We start from the raw sequence: 17,460 nt of genomic DNA, 5'->3' as shown, positions 1-17,460 counted from the left end.
CACGTGAGTGTGACGTAGCCAAAAGTGCGACACGGAAGCAAGATATAACAGAAATATGAAGGAATTTAAACCAACCACTAGCAGCATAACCTACTAGCATACAAGAGAGAGTTATAAAGTAAAACACACGAATTCAGAGCGTAGGTATAAGTGCAGTCAAGTAGGACCATAATTAAAGTACAACACCCGCAGGTGAGTCCTACATGCAGAACGTCTGTCAAAATGCTGAAAAAGACCTCGTGAGCCACCAACTGCTAACTAGAACCTGGAGGGGCGCAAAACAAAGATGAGTGGGTCAGTAAAACCAAAGATTTTTCCAAAACATTTCATTTAAAACATTTCTAACCCCTCACCGTAAAACCTGTATACTTTCCCAGAAAAATAGTATATAAACATATATATATATATATACATAAATCATCAAAACTCAGCTTACCATCTATCAACATAACATCTCAGAAAGAATATGCCATGCCATGCCAAAATATAATATGAATGCATCAATATAACTCAGGTGAAATAATAAATCAACCGGAGACCCTGCAGTGGTCTTGTACGGCTGATTCTATAGCTCAATATCCCATCCAGCCGGAGTCACCAACTGTGACCTGTACGGCCGTGCCGGAGTCACCAACTGTGACCTATACGGAACTACACTGCACATAAGTCGGAACTACCTATAGTAGTCTGTACGACTAAGATGGTGAAATAATACGCTCTAGTGCTTTTCTCATCAATCATCTGTGCACATAATCTAAAGTCACCCACCAGTCGGAACCCCTCTAATGGTCTGTACGACTGGCATGTCGGAACCACCTCTAGTGGTCTGTACGACATCCACCTACTTGGATCCAAGGCGAGTGTGCGGTGTGGTGAATACTATAAGCACTAATACCAAAGGTGCAGTTTATGAGCTCACAACACAATCACATCATCATTCATTCATATAAACCATATAAACTCACCTGATACTCACCTGTGCGTCCACGGCACCAATTCACACATATATATGCATCAATTATCAATTCATAACTCAACAATTACATGCATGGCAATTTAAATCACATTTTCATATAAACACATTTTATGGGAAAAACAGTAGTATATAGGTAATACGAAAACAAAACTGCCCACTCACTGGTAAGTCGATGGGTCGTAACCCCCGTGACGTCCCTGGATGCGCTCGTCCTCGGGATAGGTGTCATATGTGAAAGAACTATAAAAACGTTAATTTAAACTCATAACCAACAATTCGAAATAACTTTTCATATGATGCTCAATTTGGGTATATGAATATACCACATCGACCTACTCGACGTCACGGACGTCGAGAAAATTTTAGATAAGTTTTTGGAGGCCGCACGCGCCCCCACGCGTCGGGACAGGCACGGGGACATGCGCCCCCATGCGCATCATCCCTAACCTTGGCTCGCCGGATTGAACTTTTCGGCGGCCGGTTTCCGGCCAACTTTGAAACTCCTTGTTCTCCTTCGTTTCTCAACCATTTTCTTCGTATTTTATACCAAAATGAAGCCCCAAACATGTAGAATCACGATACACTACTTTTAAGCTCCAAAAACAACTAAATCTCACCGGAAAATTCCAAGCAAAACCGGCCAAAATCGAACCTAGTGATCCCGACGTCCAAAACCTTCAAACGAAGCACTCCGAGCTTCCTTGGGACCTCACTAAGCCCACAATAAGCTTAGAATTCCCTGAAACACAGCATTTCACGTGTGCATGAACAGTGACAAAAAATGAGGGGTTCAGGTTCACATGATATCGAAGGTTCCACGTCCTAAAACTAGCACTAATCAACTGAGAACATCACAAGGATGAAGAATCTTACCTTGTTTGCTTCGATCCACTGAGTTTTGGATGGTCTTGGGTCTCGTCCGTACACTTCGAGAGTGAGAGAGAGAGAAAGCCGTGAGGGAGGAGAGAGAGAGTGCTACGGGAAGGGAGAGAAAGCAGGGGGTTTAGATGGTCCAACATCCAATCCTCACCCTCCATCATCTAATTCCCTAACCAAAATTTTATAAAACTAAAATTTAAATCCAAAACTTATATAGAATTAATCCAAATAATGTCACACACACGTACCTTAGCCCCCGCTAAGGGCAAATCCGACATTTCACGTCCTTAATAAGAAAATCTCGGGACGGGCTGTGACATGAAATGTATCATTTTTTTTGTAAAACGTACCAATTTTTTTAACACTATGGATGCATTATTTTGTCATTTATTATTTCTTATTGTTACATAGTTTTTATCCATTTATTCAATCAAAATGTTTGAATTTTTTTATTGCAACCGTTTCTAATAGTACTATAATGAGGGACTTTAAATTTATAGGATTATAAATGTCATATAATATTAAACAATTAATGTTAAAACTATAAAAAAATATATATTAATAGTAATATAATGAGGTGTAGTACAAAGTCAAGGGACTTTGATCAAACTTTGAAAACCATTAAGGTTTTAGTCAAAAAATGTTAAGGATTAGGGACCGCATCCAAAGTATCCCTTAATATAATTAGTGTGTACATGGGTTATTACATAATAAATCTCTTCCACTTTCTCCCTCTTAATTTTTTTTTTCTGGTGATAAACACTAACGACTAGAATGATGCACTATAGAGAATTAATAAATAATCTTCACGAACTAATCATTGAGCTTTTTTTCTTTCAAGTACGATTAGTTTCTTACACGTGAAGTCGCCTGCTAAATTCACATTTATGTAATTTGTTTATAAAAATTTTAGAGTTTTAAATGTACGAGTTTTCGTATCAATGAATTATTGCTACAGTTTTTGTTCAAACAAAACAAATTTCTTCCTTTCTCTCACACAATAGATGTATTTGGTCTGATACGGTATAGTACAATACAAGACGATGGAATGCAACATGATGGATGGTAGAGAGTTGTCCACGCCCCAAAGCGATGATTCACCTGTCGCCTTGTCCATAGGGACCTCGTGGCATACAACCGAAACGACTCTCGCTGGATAGCCGCCCCTTTCTTTTTTTTTTTTTACAACGTCATGAACGGACGAAAGAAGGGAAGTTACCAAACGGGACAGGGAAGGCTCGTGAAGTAGACCAGGGTGGCATGTGGGTTGCCAAATTTTATTTACACATGGCCGAGACGCATGTCGACTGAAAGTTCAAAACCATTAAGAATAAAAATACTTTTGCATAAAAATTGAAGGAACACAAGAAAGCCAAAAAGTGGGCGGTGGTTTTGTGGGAGACTATGGTATGAGTGGTCATAAATCAAACATAAAAAAGTTAATAATCAAAATTAGAATAAAGGTGGCCAAAAGTGCTTTTGCAATGCAACTTGCAGAAAAGTTGCTTCTTTAAAAAAGAAAGTGGGTAAATTTGTCATTTAATAGTTCAATTTTTTGTTTGGATTCTTTACAATTTGGTCATGTTGCCTCAAGTATTTTGTCTAGTGCGTGGGCAAGGCAATATGGTGGGCACTAGACTTCTCATAAGGTTTTTGCAAAAAGCAAACAATAATTTTAGTGCCAGCAATTAGCAACAGCATGCAACTAAACAAAGGGAATAGGAATACAGGGATCGTGTTATCCTTCTCCAATTTTTTTAGGGGTGTGTAGAAGGGAATAGGAATACAGGGATCGTGTTATCCTTCTCCAATTTTTTTAGGAGTGTGCTATCTACACATCTCAAATTACTTCTCACACATCTTTTGTTAATTTCTATCCGTTGATCTTCTTCAATTCATTCGATCTGACGGCCGAAAATTAGAAATGTGTGCGATAAGTAAAATGGGGTGTATGAATATTACACCCCTTTTTTTACTGCCTAATGGATGTTGTTTGGGATTTACCTCCTAGGTAAAGCATGGGGTAAATCTTTTAGTTCCAGTGACAAGATGACACGTGACACAAAGAATGATTATCCAAGAAAATTACTTGATTTTAGTCAAGCTCAAAGTTGGTGGTTAGTCCTAAGTTCCACAATTAGAACAGTTCCACACAGTTGTAAAACAACAAGTAGACTTGGGTGGAATGACTGCTCATCCACAGTCATACTAAGAGATTAAGACTACTCTTAAGTACGAATTATTTTTTTCTCAAATCTAGTCAATTAAGACAGGACAACTCACAACTGTTTCATCCGATAATAGTAAGTGCATACTCAGACATAATGATCAAGTGCATTGAGGACTATTTATCTTAAATAACAATTACCATTATAGAGTGTTCAACAATAACGTTGTTACTTTGACATTGGTCTAAATATTGGAGAATTTTCAACTATAATGCTACATATTTGAAATTGGTCTTTTTGAATCTTATCTTACGTTCATTTAACTTAACGGTTGAAGAATCCTTACTCTTAGGACACGTTTACTAATGAACAATTAGGATAACCAGGAATCAAAATAATTAGAAATCGCAGGAATGAAGTAAGACACTTCCCCAATCAAATTACGTAAACGCACCCTTATTGTCGTTTATGCGCACTACGCGGGTGGTTAACTGTTTCATATGCTTGATGATATCCATGCACCGGTGACTCATACAGTCTCCTAGGTTGGCAACTTGGCAGTCAATATCGCTCCATCCACATTGCAAATTGACTAGCAAGAGGTACTTTTTGTCATCAAAGTGCTTTCACGCATAATAAAAGGCCAAGAAGATATTTTTCTCAAAGAATCCAAAGCTCCCCCATATGTTGAGGTCCAAATAAAAATGATAAAATGCAGAAAATTGACATAAAGAGTGATTAGTTGACACATAATTGCTTAAATGTACCATGAAATAACATAAGATTAGGATTATGGGGGACTTTTTGAAGTTTAGCTTTATGTGGCATAGTGCACTTAAGAATCATTAAACCATGATTCCCTTTGTTGATTACAATTGGCAGGTCAACCAAAATCCAAGGCTCTGCAGATACCAGCTTTTGAGGGAGGGAGGGAAGTTTGTACGGTTTCATTTTTTTTTTCTTGTGTACGGCTCTTTGTTGAAAACACACAGAGAATTATTCACTAGATTGGTATTACTATTGGATTATCTTGGAGGATCTACTTTTCCTTGGATTATGAGGAGCCTTGTTAGTTTGATATATATTCTTTTATACAAGGGCTACTAGGAGAGGAGGCATGAACTCAGAATTTTATGTGCAGAATAAAAGATTTTAACCACTAGATATTAAAAAATTATTAAAAAATTCCCCTTAATCTAAGTGCCCCTTTTCTGTTTGCTTTTTTCTCTCCACTCCTCGTGGCTAAATTCCCTTTTGAGTTGTATATATTTCCTTTAATATGCATGAGTATTCGATTACTTAAAACAGGTAAAGAAAAAGATAGTTTGAGATTTAAAATTAAGAGTAGCTTGATTTGTCTCTTAAAAAGAGCTTGAATTTTTTGGGGTTCCCTTCCTTTTACTTTAATTCCTGACATCGCCTTGATTATATAAATTAACTTTTGAGTTTATCAAAATGAAGAAATGTAAAGAAGAAATGAGTTAAGGTTATAATAAGTTAAGAGATAAAATCGTTCCAAGTGTGACCAAATGAATACAATGTCAAGTATATGAGAACAAAAAGTAGTTGGCTAGAGTCATCCACAAGAAGTGACGAAAGAGAGGAGGGCATACTGAAGCATGAGATGCTTGAATTAGTGGCTCTTGGTATTAGCTTAGAGTCGAGATTCGATCCAATTAAGGGAAGTCAGATGCATTATATAAAATACTATTTTCCCTAGACAAGTAAGGGATGAAGAGATCCAATTATATTTGTCACCTGCAGTAATCCATTGGACAGTTGGACTGAAGCATCTGAAGACATGGATTGTGTAAAACCATGCGTACGCATTGAAATTATTTTAGTACTTACGTGACGAAAGAGATACTAATGACGTTGTGTGATATTAATAACATTACAGATGGCGTGATATCCTGCTGTCTTTGTACAAGTGAGAGCTACGTTAAGAATGGCATGATCTTCAGAAACCCAAAAAAAAAAAAAAAAAAATCCATTGTGAGTACCATTGGATGCCTTGTATATTGAGTTAATCTTTAACCAGAGATATATGATATAACCATATGACATTAATTTTTTTTATTGGTGAATAAACTTATGGTAAGCTCGTTTCGTGCAATGACCTAGTTTGATGAGCGAAAAATTTTTTGGAAGAAAAAAAAAGAGGAGAGGGTTTTCTGTGCAGCACTCGCAATCCTTTTTTATGCGAGGGAGTGAGACCAAAAGTGTGCCATGATTAACATGATAAATTAGGGGAGGTTGGTGTGTGTTTTTTGTATCTAGAGTCACGCTTAAACAAAATTATGCATGCTTTTATATAAATCATGTAACGAGCGAAATACTAATGAAAAATAAAATTATCAGTTTCATGCAAGAATCTACCCATTCCAAGACTTTTGGATTTTGATTTCTGCATGATGGTTTAACTGTACAAAAAAAACTTAAAAGTAGATGGGAGATTGATCACTTAATTTTATGTACCATCGAATAACTTTTAAAGAAATTATACTTTATAAACACATGCAAATTTTCAATCCCAAATTAATCTCATTTCTGACTATTTACTCAAACTCCTCAAGCACACAACCAGAACATCACGAGTGATCATAGAGCTCAAAGCTTCATGTAAATAAGTTCCCTTTTTTGGATCAATACTTTCAGAATTCGAATATTAAATCACAAGATGAACTAACTGATCTTTTTGTAGAGTCCAAGAACCTGGGGACTAACTACTCTCAGTCCTCATCGACTTTTGTTCACCATAGGTCAAATAGTACACTCTCTTCTCGCTCCAAAAACATCGAACTAATGCACACGTTCACTGATATCGCATTGATTGCATCTCAAAACAGGCGTTGTAATGTCCCAACTGCGATCCATGAAGATTGCCACTCAGAAAATTTTGCTCCTCAAGCTTAGGTACATGTGAAGACATCCCACAAAACGGTCCCATGAAGTTGTTCCCATTTGCAGAACCGAAAACCATTTGCTGTCCCTCATCGGGCGATTTCCAGTCAATGCTCACGCTGGCCAACTTCTGGTGCTGGTGTGGCTGCTGCACCAGGGTTGAGGAGAGATCCGATGATGGTGGGCTTTTAGAAGTACTGTCTGGTGAGGCGGGTTTCACATCAGGAAGATTGACGGTTGTGATGTCATGGATGCTAGATCTTCTCTTGTCCTTCCCTCCTGTGAGTTGCCTGATAAAGTATTTTTGTGCATGACTAGCAACCTGAGTGGGCGTCCTTGTGATCACAAAATTTCGAGAGATGTTTCTCCAGTCACCTTTTCCATACTTTTTAAGGCCCATCAGAAATTGCCTACAATTTTCACAGAAGCACCAACATTAAAAGCTGCAGCAGAACACCACTACGAAGCAAATCCAAAAGCACTTTTATAGTAAGCCAATTTTTAAACAGATTTTTCACTGTTCATGTGTATATTAAATTGTACGAATTAAACCTAATTTAACAGATCAAACAGACTTAGTTCAACTGGATTTTAAACCTAATTAACCAGATTTATTCACTGCTAAAACATATCATGATCTAAGCTTAAAAAGCTCTATATACCATTAACTTAGTCAACTGGATTTTTAACTGTACCATGTATATATCTTCTAAGCTTTAATTGGTTTCAAGTAGTTTCTTTTAAGACATCCCTTGTTGCCAAGTATTGTTACGAGAGTAAACTCTTATGAAAGGCTTTAATTCTCAGACATGGGATTCACACTCAACAAAATACCAGGACGAATAAATGTATAACCATTCAATATGAATGTAAGTGTACCTGTGCTCTTCTTCTGTCCATGGCACCCCTTTCTTCCTCTCCTGATCTGCGGGCCTAGTCGAGGAGCTTCGCTTTCCACCAACACTGTAAAACTGCTCCAATCCATCAAAGCCCTGATTGTTAACCCACTCCATTGTGAAATTGTTACTGGTGTAACCAGGAATTGGGATAAGCCCAGCTTCGATATCACTAACATCTTCTTCTAATTCCTTGTACTGTTTGATCACATCTCCAACAGTCTTTCCAGGGATCATAGCCGCCACCCTGAGCCATCGATCGGGTGTATCCTTATCGTATAAAGCGAGAGCATTTTCAAATAGCTTGTTCTCTTCCACAGTCCATTCGGCTCCCGTGCTTTCTTCAAACAACCAATTGGAGTTCTGCAGATAGGAGGTTGGAGATGGAATTTCCATTCCTCTGAACATGGTTTTTTTTTAAGATAGTTTGCTCAATCTGGGCACCAATTAATCACATAACAAGTATGCCAATACGTCTGTTTCTCTCTCTCCTCTCTTTGAAAGTTCAAAGAGAGAGAAAACCCAGATAGGAAATGCAGAAAAGTGGAAGTCTTTGTGACCACAGAGGCATTAATCAAGGAGTGGCATTTGGGAAGGAATCTCAGTGGGGATTTTATGCAAGCACGTGTTGTGGAATCTGAAAAATGCCCAACCTTTCCAAACCCGAAGGTGATCCAACAAGCAAATTCGAAAATATTAGATCTTGGATTGCCAAAGATAAACCCTAGAATCCGATTCAAAAACACAAATACATCACAAAAACACCAAAACCCGGATCAAGTTTTCATGAAAGATTGAAGCTTGCACAGTGATATGGAAACTTTGGAAGATTATGACGAAACCCAGAAAGGAAAACAAGAACCCAATTAAGGAAAGTGAGAAAAAGGAGAGGGATTTTACAGGGCTGACCTGAAGAGGAGAAAGTGGGATGTTTTCTTTTGCCGGGTTTTTGCTGGGTTTGTGGGGTTTGGAGTTAAAGACAGAGAGAAAGGTGAAGAGCGTGAAACGAGTGAATGCAGAGGAGGGATTGTGAGACAGAGGGATCTATGGAACAGGAACAAATGAGAGAGAGAGAGAAGAGTTGTTGAGTTGTGATTGGTGGCTATGGGGTTTATGAGCGCAGCGAGCAGAGAGAGAAAGAAAAGAGAGTAGAGAGAGAGAGAGAGAGAGAGGTCAAAGTTGTAGAGTTGTGATTGGTGGGTATGAGGTTTGTGGGCGCAGCGATTAGAGAGAGAAAGGAAGAGAGGGGAGAGAGAGAAGGAGAAGTCAAAGTTGTTGAGTTGTGATTGCTGGGAATGGGGTTTGTGGGGCAGCGAGTAGAGAGAGAAGGGAAGAGAGTAGAGAGAGAGGAGAGATGCCCAACCGAACTAAAATGTTGAGACTTTGAAATGGACAGCCTGTGATTCAGTGATTGGTGACAGAATGCGCATGTGGGCCTTTTGGTAATTGCGCACAGAAGCAGACCAAACTATATTTTTTTTCCAGTAAAATATCCCAGATACTTTATATTATATTTTTTGAATTTTTGCCACATCTTAGTATTACAGATTCAATTAGGTTGCTAAGGACAATCCTACACACACGACCAAGGGATTATTAATTATTAATTCGTGTGAAAACCGTCATTAATTAAGTGTGTTGAAAGTCGTAAATAACTGTCGGTTGACGTGCACTTGCATATATAATGCCGTATATTCGTACGTATTAGAAAAATATTAGAATAAATGTTAAGCGTGTACCTGTTTTACTCATTTTCATCGTTTAAATAATCTTTAAACACTTTCAAATTTCATTAGTGCATGAAGTTGAAGCCTATGCATCTTTTGGATTTGTAAACAATGAAGAACCAATCATGTTTAATTTCTTTATAAAATGTACGTATGGTAACTCAACATACAATGTGTCTGCGGTATAAGGTAACGAATATTTCTAATCATATTTTGAAGTCTTCTGAACATAAAAACTTCATAAAATTAGCTTAAGTAAGGAGGTAGAATGTGTTAACGGGTCAGTATGATTTCGAATTTTACTTCAGATCTCAAATGAGACAAAAATAAAGAACTTATTCTAATCACTATTTCATGCAAAGTCACATTCTCACGTTGACATCACAACATAATATTGTTGTATATTTGTTGATGCATAAAATCAGTGAAGATTTTGGAACAACGTAAAATGTCAAGTTTGTAACATTTGCTCGGTTGTTCCGGTCACTAGTGAGGATAAATATGTAAATAGATAGAGATAGGGAAGCAAACACAAGATGTACGTGGTTCATCCTAAATTTGGCTACGTCCACAGAGTAAAGGAGTTCTTATTAATAGTGAAGGGTTTACACAAATTCATAGATTCAAGCATAATCATCATTAGGGAGTTCTAATGACTAGTTTAAGTACAATAATGACATTAGGGATTCATTGTAGGAGAATGATCTTCTTTTATAGTTGAGGAGAGTCTTCAGCTTTTGTCTGCGGTCGATGTGGGACTCTATGAGCTTTATTCTGACGTTAACATGTGTCATGCTGTAATTGGCCTCCTGGTTGGAGGGAAACTCTTGTGCTTCAACATGGGTGCCTCAACATGAACCCCTCAGTGGATCCTCGAAGGTATGAAGTTGATTGGTGCTTGGTAGTTTCGGGATTGGTCAAGTATGGTACAACAGTGCTCCCCTAAGTTCCTGCGTGAGGAAAGCTTTTCGGTTGGGGATTTGAAAAATCCAAGTCACTAAGTAATCACGAAACTTCTGAATACCGAAGTGTAGTAGCATATAGTGGGAGTCTCCCAAGTTTCCAAGCAAAGAGGATAGCCGAAGGCGGTGACTTGATATTCTTGAGTCATTAGAAAAAAAGACTTCAAAAATTCTCTCCTCATTTTCTTCTTTTGTTTTTGTTTTATTTTATTTTATATTTTTTGAATGTAGCCCAAGTATATATATATTTTTCTTAAGCCCAATTCCTTCTTTCTTTTTGGTGAGAAAAGAAAATGTGGTTGAAACCTTTTCCTTTGTTTACATAGCTTGAATGGTTGAAGCTTGTTGATGCACAAAATCAGCGAGGACTTTGGTACAACAGAAAGTGTCAGGTTTTGTGACCTTCGCTTGGTTGCTTGGTTGCTTCAGTCACTAGTGAGGATAAGTACGTAAATGAATAGAGACAGAGAAGCAAACACAGGATGTACGTGGTTCACCCAGATTGGCTACGTCCACGGAGTAGAGGAGTTCTTATTAGTAGTGAAGGGCTTACACAAGTACAAAGGATCAAGCTCTCAATTTAGTGAGTTCTTGTGAATGATTTAACACAAAATGGCATTAGGCCATATTGTGGGGGAATGACCCCTATTTATAGAAAAACTTGTAGCTTTGTCACATTGACATGTGTCATGTTATGATTGGTTCTTGATGTCGACACGTGCTGCGCTCTGATTGGCTTCTAATCTTGACACGTGTCGAGTAGTGATTGGCCTCCTGGTCGGAGGGGAACTCTTCTGGGTCCTTGACAGTATAGTGTTGGCCGGTGCTCGGTAGTTTCGGGATTGGTCAAGTATGGTACAAACAGTGCTCCCCTAAGTTCCCGAGTGAGGGAAACTCCTCGGTTGGGGACTTGCAAGATCCAATCCCTTGAGTAATCACGAAACTTCTAAGTACCGAAGTGTGGTCTGATCTTCATCTGCCCTTCTCTGGAAGTACCTTTCCTCCATCCGGGAATGGTGTATTTAGCTGATGTTGACGCACAAGGTAATGTATCAATTTTGGATGAAGCTTAGTTGTAGTTTCGGGCTTAGTCAAGTGTGATACAAACCCTATAGTAGGAGTCCCCCAAGTCGCCGAGCTAGGAGATCTGCCGAAAGAGGTGACAGACAAGGTAAGCAGTCAAACTTCCAAGTAAGCAACCCAGGATCAAAGGTTTGACTTCGGCTTCCGGTTGATTGTTCTCCTTCTCCTTGTCTCTCATTCAACTGCCAGGATAAGGAGAAGCAAATGGATAAGAGATGATATGAGATACTTTTGCTTTTGAAGAAGTAACTTTCCACAGGCTTATTCTTGAACTGTGCTGGAGGGTTTTCTGGTGCCCTTCAGAGTATAAGGCCGACTCAAAAATTTGAGGGTCAAAACAAGTCCATCAAATCTAGAGTACGTTCGACCTTGATGATATGGGATACTTTTGCTGTTGACGGAATAATGAATGTGGTATGGAAAGGTGTCGTGCTGTAGTGATCTGTTTCAGCTCACCGTTGAACCTTCTGCTTCAATCTTTTGCATGGCAGAAGTGGTGTGCAACCTTTGCATTTAAATGGTCCTTCAGAACATTCCTTCATAGTGACTCATCCACGCTTGGCAGCTTCAGTGTAAAAAGCCAATATCTGATCAATTGTCATGAGGTATTTGCCGGTGGAATTCGTGACCTTGACAGCAGTTGAGGATGAGTACTCGAGAGCAATGCTAAGTAAGCAACCAGGCAAAGGCTCCAGGCAGTCAGTTCCAAATTGGAGGTTTGATTTCAGGTTCCGACTGACTGCTCTCTTTCTCCTTGTCCTGCAGGTGTGGACAAGGACAAAGACAAAGATAGGGAGAAAGCATGATATGAGATACTCTTGCTTTCGACCCTGATGATATGAGATACTCTTGTTCTTGGTGTGGCTTATTTGCTGAGGTATTATCGGGGGGAAATAAAGCTGAGTATTTCGAGAGGTTATGTTGAGGGTGCCTTTTCGAATGCGAGAAAGGGTTGAGCATTTTTGCAGGTTTACCTGTCCGTTGAGGAGGGAGGTCAATGTATATAGGGATTTCCCAATAACAAGTAGTAATGCTATTCCTTTACCCTTCTTGGTCACAGCAATGTAGTGGGAGCTGCCAGCTTCACGTGTTTTAATTTTGTCAGAGCACTTTGAAAAAGTGGTATGTGGTATCTGGAAAGCTGATGTTACGTGTGAAGATTACAGACAAGCTTTATCTAAGGAAATCTGGCTCTCGAAGTTCTGAGAGTTGTGCCTCTTCGGTTTTCGAACAAGCAATCCCGTCGAGGATCTGACTCTCGAGATTCGGAAAGCGGTGCTACTCCGGTTTTTTAGAAAGTAATTATGTTGGGAGTCTTTTCTCGAATGTGAGTAAAGGTTGGACGTTCTTGCCAACCTGTCTTGCCGTAAAACCCGGAGGTCGACACACATAGGGACTTTCCAGTTGTCAAGCAGTGGTGTTGTTCCTTTACCCTTATGGGTAATAGTAGGGTAGCTGGAACTTCGAAATTCTCGTGCCTAAACTTTGTCAGAGATCTTTGACAAAGTTATATGTGGTACCCGAGGAGTTGATGGTGCATATGGAGAGCGGTGATTGAACAGTAAGATTCACGTGCTTTCTACTTCACCAGAAATCTTCGACAGATTGCCCGTAATTTCCGCAAAGCTGAGTGTGCATGTGACAGGTGCTGACGAGGCTGAAAAAGCAGGTGCTTCTTCGATTTCTGAGATCGGCCCTCGTGGTCTCTGAGCAGCCCAGCTTTTGAGAAAGCAAACGCCTCTTCGATTTCTGAGATCGGCCCTCGTGGTCTCTGAGCAGCCCAGCTTTTGAGAAAGCAAACGCCTCTTCGATTTCTGAGATCGGCCCTCGTGGTCTCTGAGCAGCCCAGCTTTTGAGAAAGCAAACGCCTCTTCGATTTCTGAAGCTCCGTCGAGTGCAGATTTTTATAGAGGCTGGCATTAAGTTCCACAGCACACTTGAATCTCTACCAGTAGAAGCTCATTTCTTGCACTTCTAAGATCTTGATTTGTCTGACCTCTTCCTTCTTCAACACATTTGAAAATGTCTGGACCCTCCGACCGTCGTTTTGACTTGAACCTTGGAGAAGAGACAGCCACGCCTTCTCCAGACAACATATGGCGCCCATCCTTCATATCCCCTACTGGTCATCTTACCGTTGGGGATTCTGTGATGAAGAATGATATGACCGCTGCAGTGGTGGCCAGGAACCTTCTCACTCCCAAAGATAATAGACTACTTTCCAAACGGTCTGATGAGTTGGCTGTTAAGGACTCTCTGGCTCTTAGTGTTCAGTGTGCAGGTTCTGTGTCTAATATGGCCCAACGCCTATTTGCTAGAACCCGCCAAGTTGAATCATTGGCTGCTGAAGTGATGAGTCTCAAACAGGAGATTAGAGGGCTCAAGCATGAGAATAAGCAGTTGCACCGGCTCGCCCATGACTATGCTACAAACATGAAGAGGAAGCTTGACCAGATGAAGGAATCTGATGGTAAGGTTTTACTTGATCATCAGCGGTTTGTGGGTTTGTTCCAAAGGCATTTATTGCCTTCGTCCTCTGGGGCTGTACCTGGTAATGAAGCTTCAAATGATGAACCTCCAATGCCTCCTCCTTCTGGGGTTTTGTCAAGTACTGAGGCTCCGGATAACCACCCTCCGGTGCTTTCTCTTTCTGGGGCTCTACCGACTGCTGAGACTTCCCCTAAGCAACCTTTGTGAATGCTCCCTTTTGTTTGTTTATTTTGACTCATGTATATGTACATATTTGTGGCTTATCGAAAATATTAATAAATAAGCTTTGCTTCATTTCAACATATTGTGTTAAATACACCAAAGCCTTCTTCATAAAGTTCTTTGAATTTTTGCTTTTGTTGAAACCTGTATTGTTGAAGCTTTGTGAGTGAAGCATGTAGTTTGAGGTAGTGTTCCCTTAATTTCCCGAGTGAGGAAAACTTCTCGGTTGGAGACTTGAAAAATCCAAGTCACTGAGTAGTCACGAACTTTTGAGTACCAAGGCGTAGTAGCATATGGTGGGAGTCCCCCAAGTCTCTAGTCGAGGGAGTTGACGAATGAGGTGTCTTGCTAATAGTCCATGTCGTAAGTACCAAAACTTCATTCTTTTGTTTTCTAAGTGGTAGCCCCGGACTTTTTCTTCATAGATTTTGTTTATGAAGGTTGCTAGGCCCGAATAAGTGGAATTGCAGAAGGTGTAACCGTTGGTGCATTAACATCATAATGGAAGCATCACAATGATGGAAGCATCACAATGATGAAAGCATCATAATGATGAAAACACCATAATGATGAAACATCATAATGATGTTTCTTTGGTGGAATTGTTTTTCATTTCCCCTAACAACCGGAATTGTTTTTCAACATAACACCATCATCTGTAGGTCGAATCACAAAGTTGTCTTCATGAAAGTTGTTCGTTAATTCCTTAACTACAACATATCCAAATTGGAGAGCCATCGGAGCAGTACAACTCCAGAAATCCAGGTATGATGAGTGACTGTTTATCATTTGTCTGTCAACCCGTCAGATTTGTTGTGAGCTTTGAAACTCTATTTTCTCTTGCTCAGATCAGCATGCTTTCTTCATTGAAGTTGTTCCTCAGCTTGTGAACTACAACATATCCTAATTTGAGATCCCTCGGAGCTGTATAACTCAAGAAACTCAGGTATGATGAATGACTGGTTATTATTTTTCTGTCAACCCGTCAGATTTGTTGTGAGCTTCGAAACTCCATTTTCTCTTGTTCAGATCGGTATGCTTTCTTCATTGAAGTTGTTCCTCAGCTTGTGAACTACAACATATCCAAATTTGAGATCCCTCGGAGCTGTATAACTCAAGAAACTCAGGTATGATGAATGACTGGTTATTATTTTTCTGTCAACCCGTCAGATTTGTTGTGAGCTTCGAAACTCCATTTTCTCTTGTTCAGATCGGTATGCTTTCTTCATTGAAGTTGTTCCTCAGCTTGTGAACTACAACATATCCAAATTTGAGATCCCTCGGAGCTGTATAACTCAAGAAATTCAGGTATGATGAATGACTGGTTATTATTTGTCTGTCAACCCGTCAGATTTGTTGTGAGCTTCGAAACTCCATTTTCTCTTGTTCAGATCGGTATGCTTTCTTCATTGAAGTTGTTCCTCATCGACTCTTTCATAACATATCAAAAATTCAGGATGAACTAACGGTTAAATATTTCCAGATCTTCGAAACATCACAACAGCTTCGAAATCTGCAAGAAGCCGACTATCATGTTTGGAGCTTCAACACTTTAATTTCCGTCGCTCAAACAGAAATGGTTCCTTCTTGAAAGTTGTTCATATGCTCAAGAACTATAGGGTGTCCAAAATTCAGCTCCATTGGAGAAGAGCAGAGGTTGCAGAAATTTGATAGATGAAAGGAGGCGGAAGAGGGAGAGAGAGAAAAAGTCTCCTGGGTTGGATTTCTATTTTGGGGCAGATTCCAATTTTTGTAGCACCTTCATTATTGATGAATTGCTTGTACTTTTGTCCATTATGAAATTTGGGACTTTGGCTTGTGGTTGGATCTATTATAATATGTTTGAGAACATATATAAGTGAATAAATAAGAAGGAAAATTTTGGGCCCTTGTGGGTGTAAAACAAAAAATGTTTATGTTTACCCAAGTGTTTTTGTACAAGTTCAAGGGCATCTTGGGTTTTGTGAACAAAATTTGTTTATTTGGAGCAAGGTTTTGTGTTGAAGCTTTGTAGGTGAAGCTTTGTGGGTGAAGCTTTGGAGGTGAAGCTTTTCGGGTGAAGCTTTTCGGGTGAAGCTTGTTGGGTGAAGCTTTTTAGGTGAAGCTTTGTGGGTGAAGCTTTTTAGGTGAAGCTTTTCGGGTGAAGCTTTTTGGGTGAAGCTTTTTAGGTGAAGCTTTTCGGGTGAAGCTTTTTGGGTGAAGCTTTTTAGGTGAAGCTTTGATGGTGAAGCTTTTTGGGTGAAGCTTTTTAGGTGAAGCTTTTTGGGTGAAGCTTTTTAGGTGAAGCTTTGATGGTGAAGCTTTTTGGGTGAAGCTTTTTAGGTGAAGCTTTGTGGGTGAAGCTTTGTGGGTGAAGCTTTGATGGTGAAAGTATGTAGAGGGAGCTTTCTAGGTGAAGATTTTTTAGGTGAAGCTTTTTGGGTGAAGCTTTTTAGGTGAAGCTTTGTGGGTGAAGCTTTGGAGGTGAAGCTTTTCGGGTGAAGCTTTTTAGGTGAAGCTTTGGAGGTGAAGCTTTTCGGGTGAAGCTTTTTGGATGAAGCTGTTTTTTTTTTTTTTTTTTTTTTTTTTTTTTTTGGCGCTTGACACGGTCTTCATTTGCTTGTTTTGTAGTGACTGTGGAAGACGGATTGCTTTCTGATTGAGAAGGGTTCCGGCATCGCTTGCTATGAATGTAAAAGAGTGAGGGCTGAGTTGGCTAAATTACCTCTTTATTGAATTCATTGCCAAATGGCCTTCATTACATAGGATGCCAAACGGCTATAGCTCAACACTTGTACATCGTGAGTCTATTTGTAGTAGTACTTCAAGTGATCAGCGTTCCATGGATGGCCAAGGGTCTTGCCATCGGAGCTTCTAAGTGTGTAAGAGCCAGGGCGACTGATGCCAATGACTTCATACGGTCCATCCCAGTTTGGACTAAGTGTGCCTTCACTCGGGACTCTGTCGCAGAGTAATCTTTTCTTTAAGACCCAGTCTTCTATTTTGAAAGAACGAGGCTTGACCCTAGAGTCATAATAGTTGGAGATGCGCTGCTTGTAGGCGACATTCCTCAAGTGAGCTTGGTTTCTGTGTTCCTCGACTAAATCCAAGTTGAGGGTGAGTTGTTTGTCATTTTCACTTTGAATGTAGTTCTGGACTCGGAATGTTGCTTGC

The 17,460-nt window shown here is 39.6% G+C and overlaps 1 protein-coding gene and 3 long non-coding RNA genes across 4 annotated transcripts; 2 read left to right on the top strand and 2 right to left on the bottom strand.

The window, feature by feature from the left end:
* Positions 1–1,504: 1,504 nt before the first annotated feature.
* LOC126620078 (uncharacterized) lies at positions 1,505–2,176 on the bottom strand. Its single transcript, XR_007622233.1, has 3 exons — positions 2,104–2,176; positions 1,850–2,024; positions 1,505–1,715 (listed from the first exon to the last, which is right to left on the bottom strand). It is a non-coding gene; the product is annotated as an uncharacterized LOC126620078 (long non-coding RNA).
* Positions 2,177–6,547: 4,371 nt separating this feature from the next.
* Positions 6,548–9,116, bottom strand: LOC126619577 (transcription factor DIVARICATA-like). Its single transcript, XM_050287985.1, has 2 exons — positions 7,807–9,116; positions 6,548–7,337 (listed from the first exon to the last, which is right to left on the bottom strand). The coding sequence occupies exons 1-2, from the start codon at positions 8,229–8,231 to the stop codon at positions 6,839–6,841; spliced, it is 924 nt and encodes a 307-aa protein (XP_050143942.1). The 5' UTR covers positions 8,232–9,116; the 3' UTR covers positions 6,548–6,838.
* A 6,380-nt stretch (positions 9,117–15,496) lies between these two features.
* LOC126618077 (uncharacterized) lies at positions 15,497–16,124 on the top strand. The gene is made up of 2 exons (XR_007621645.1): positions 15,497–15,615; positions 15,791–16,124. It is a non-coding gene; the product is annotated as an uncharacterized LOC126618077 (long non-coding RNA).
* Positions 16,125–16,387: 263 nt separating this feature from the next.
* Positions 16,388–16,863, top strand: LOC126618076 (uncharacterized). Its single transcript, XR_007621644.1, has 3 exons — positions 16,388–16,517; positions 16,560–16,657; positions 16,743–16,863. It is a non-coding gene; the product is annotated as an uncharacterized LOC126618076 (long non-coding RNA).
* The last annotated feature ends 597 nt before the right edge of the window (positions 16,864–17,460 follow it).

The sequence above is a fragment of the Malus sylvestris genome, chromosome 4 (genome assembly GCF_916048215.2).
Source record: "Malus sylvestris chromosome 4, drMalSylv7.2, whole genome shotgun sequence".
NCBI lineage: Eukaryota > Viridiplantae > Streptophyta > Magnoliopsida > Rosales > Rosaceae > Malus > Malus sylvestris.
Note: the sequence above shows the minus strand (reverse complement) of the source record. Positions and strands in the feature narration are given on the sequence as shown.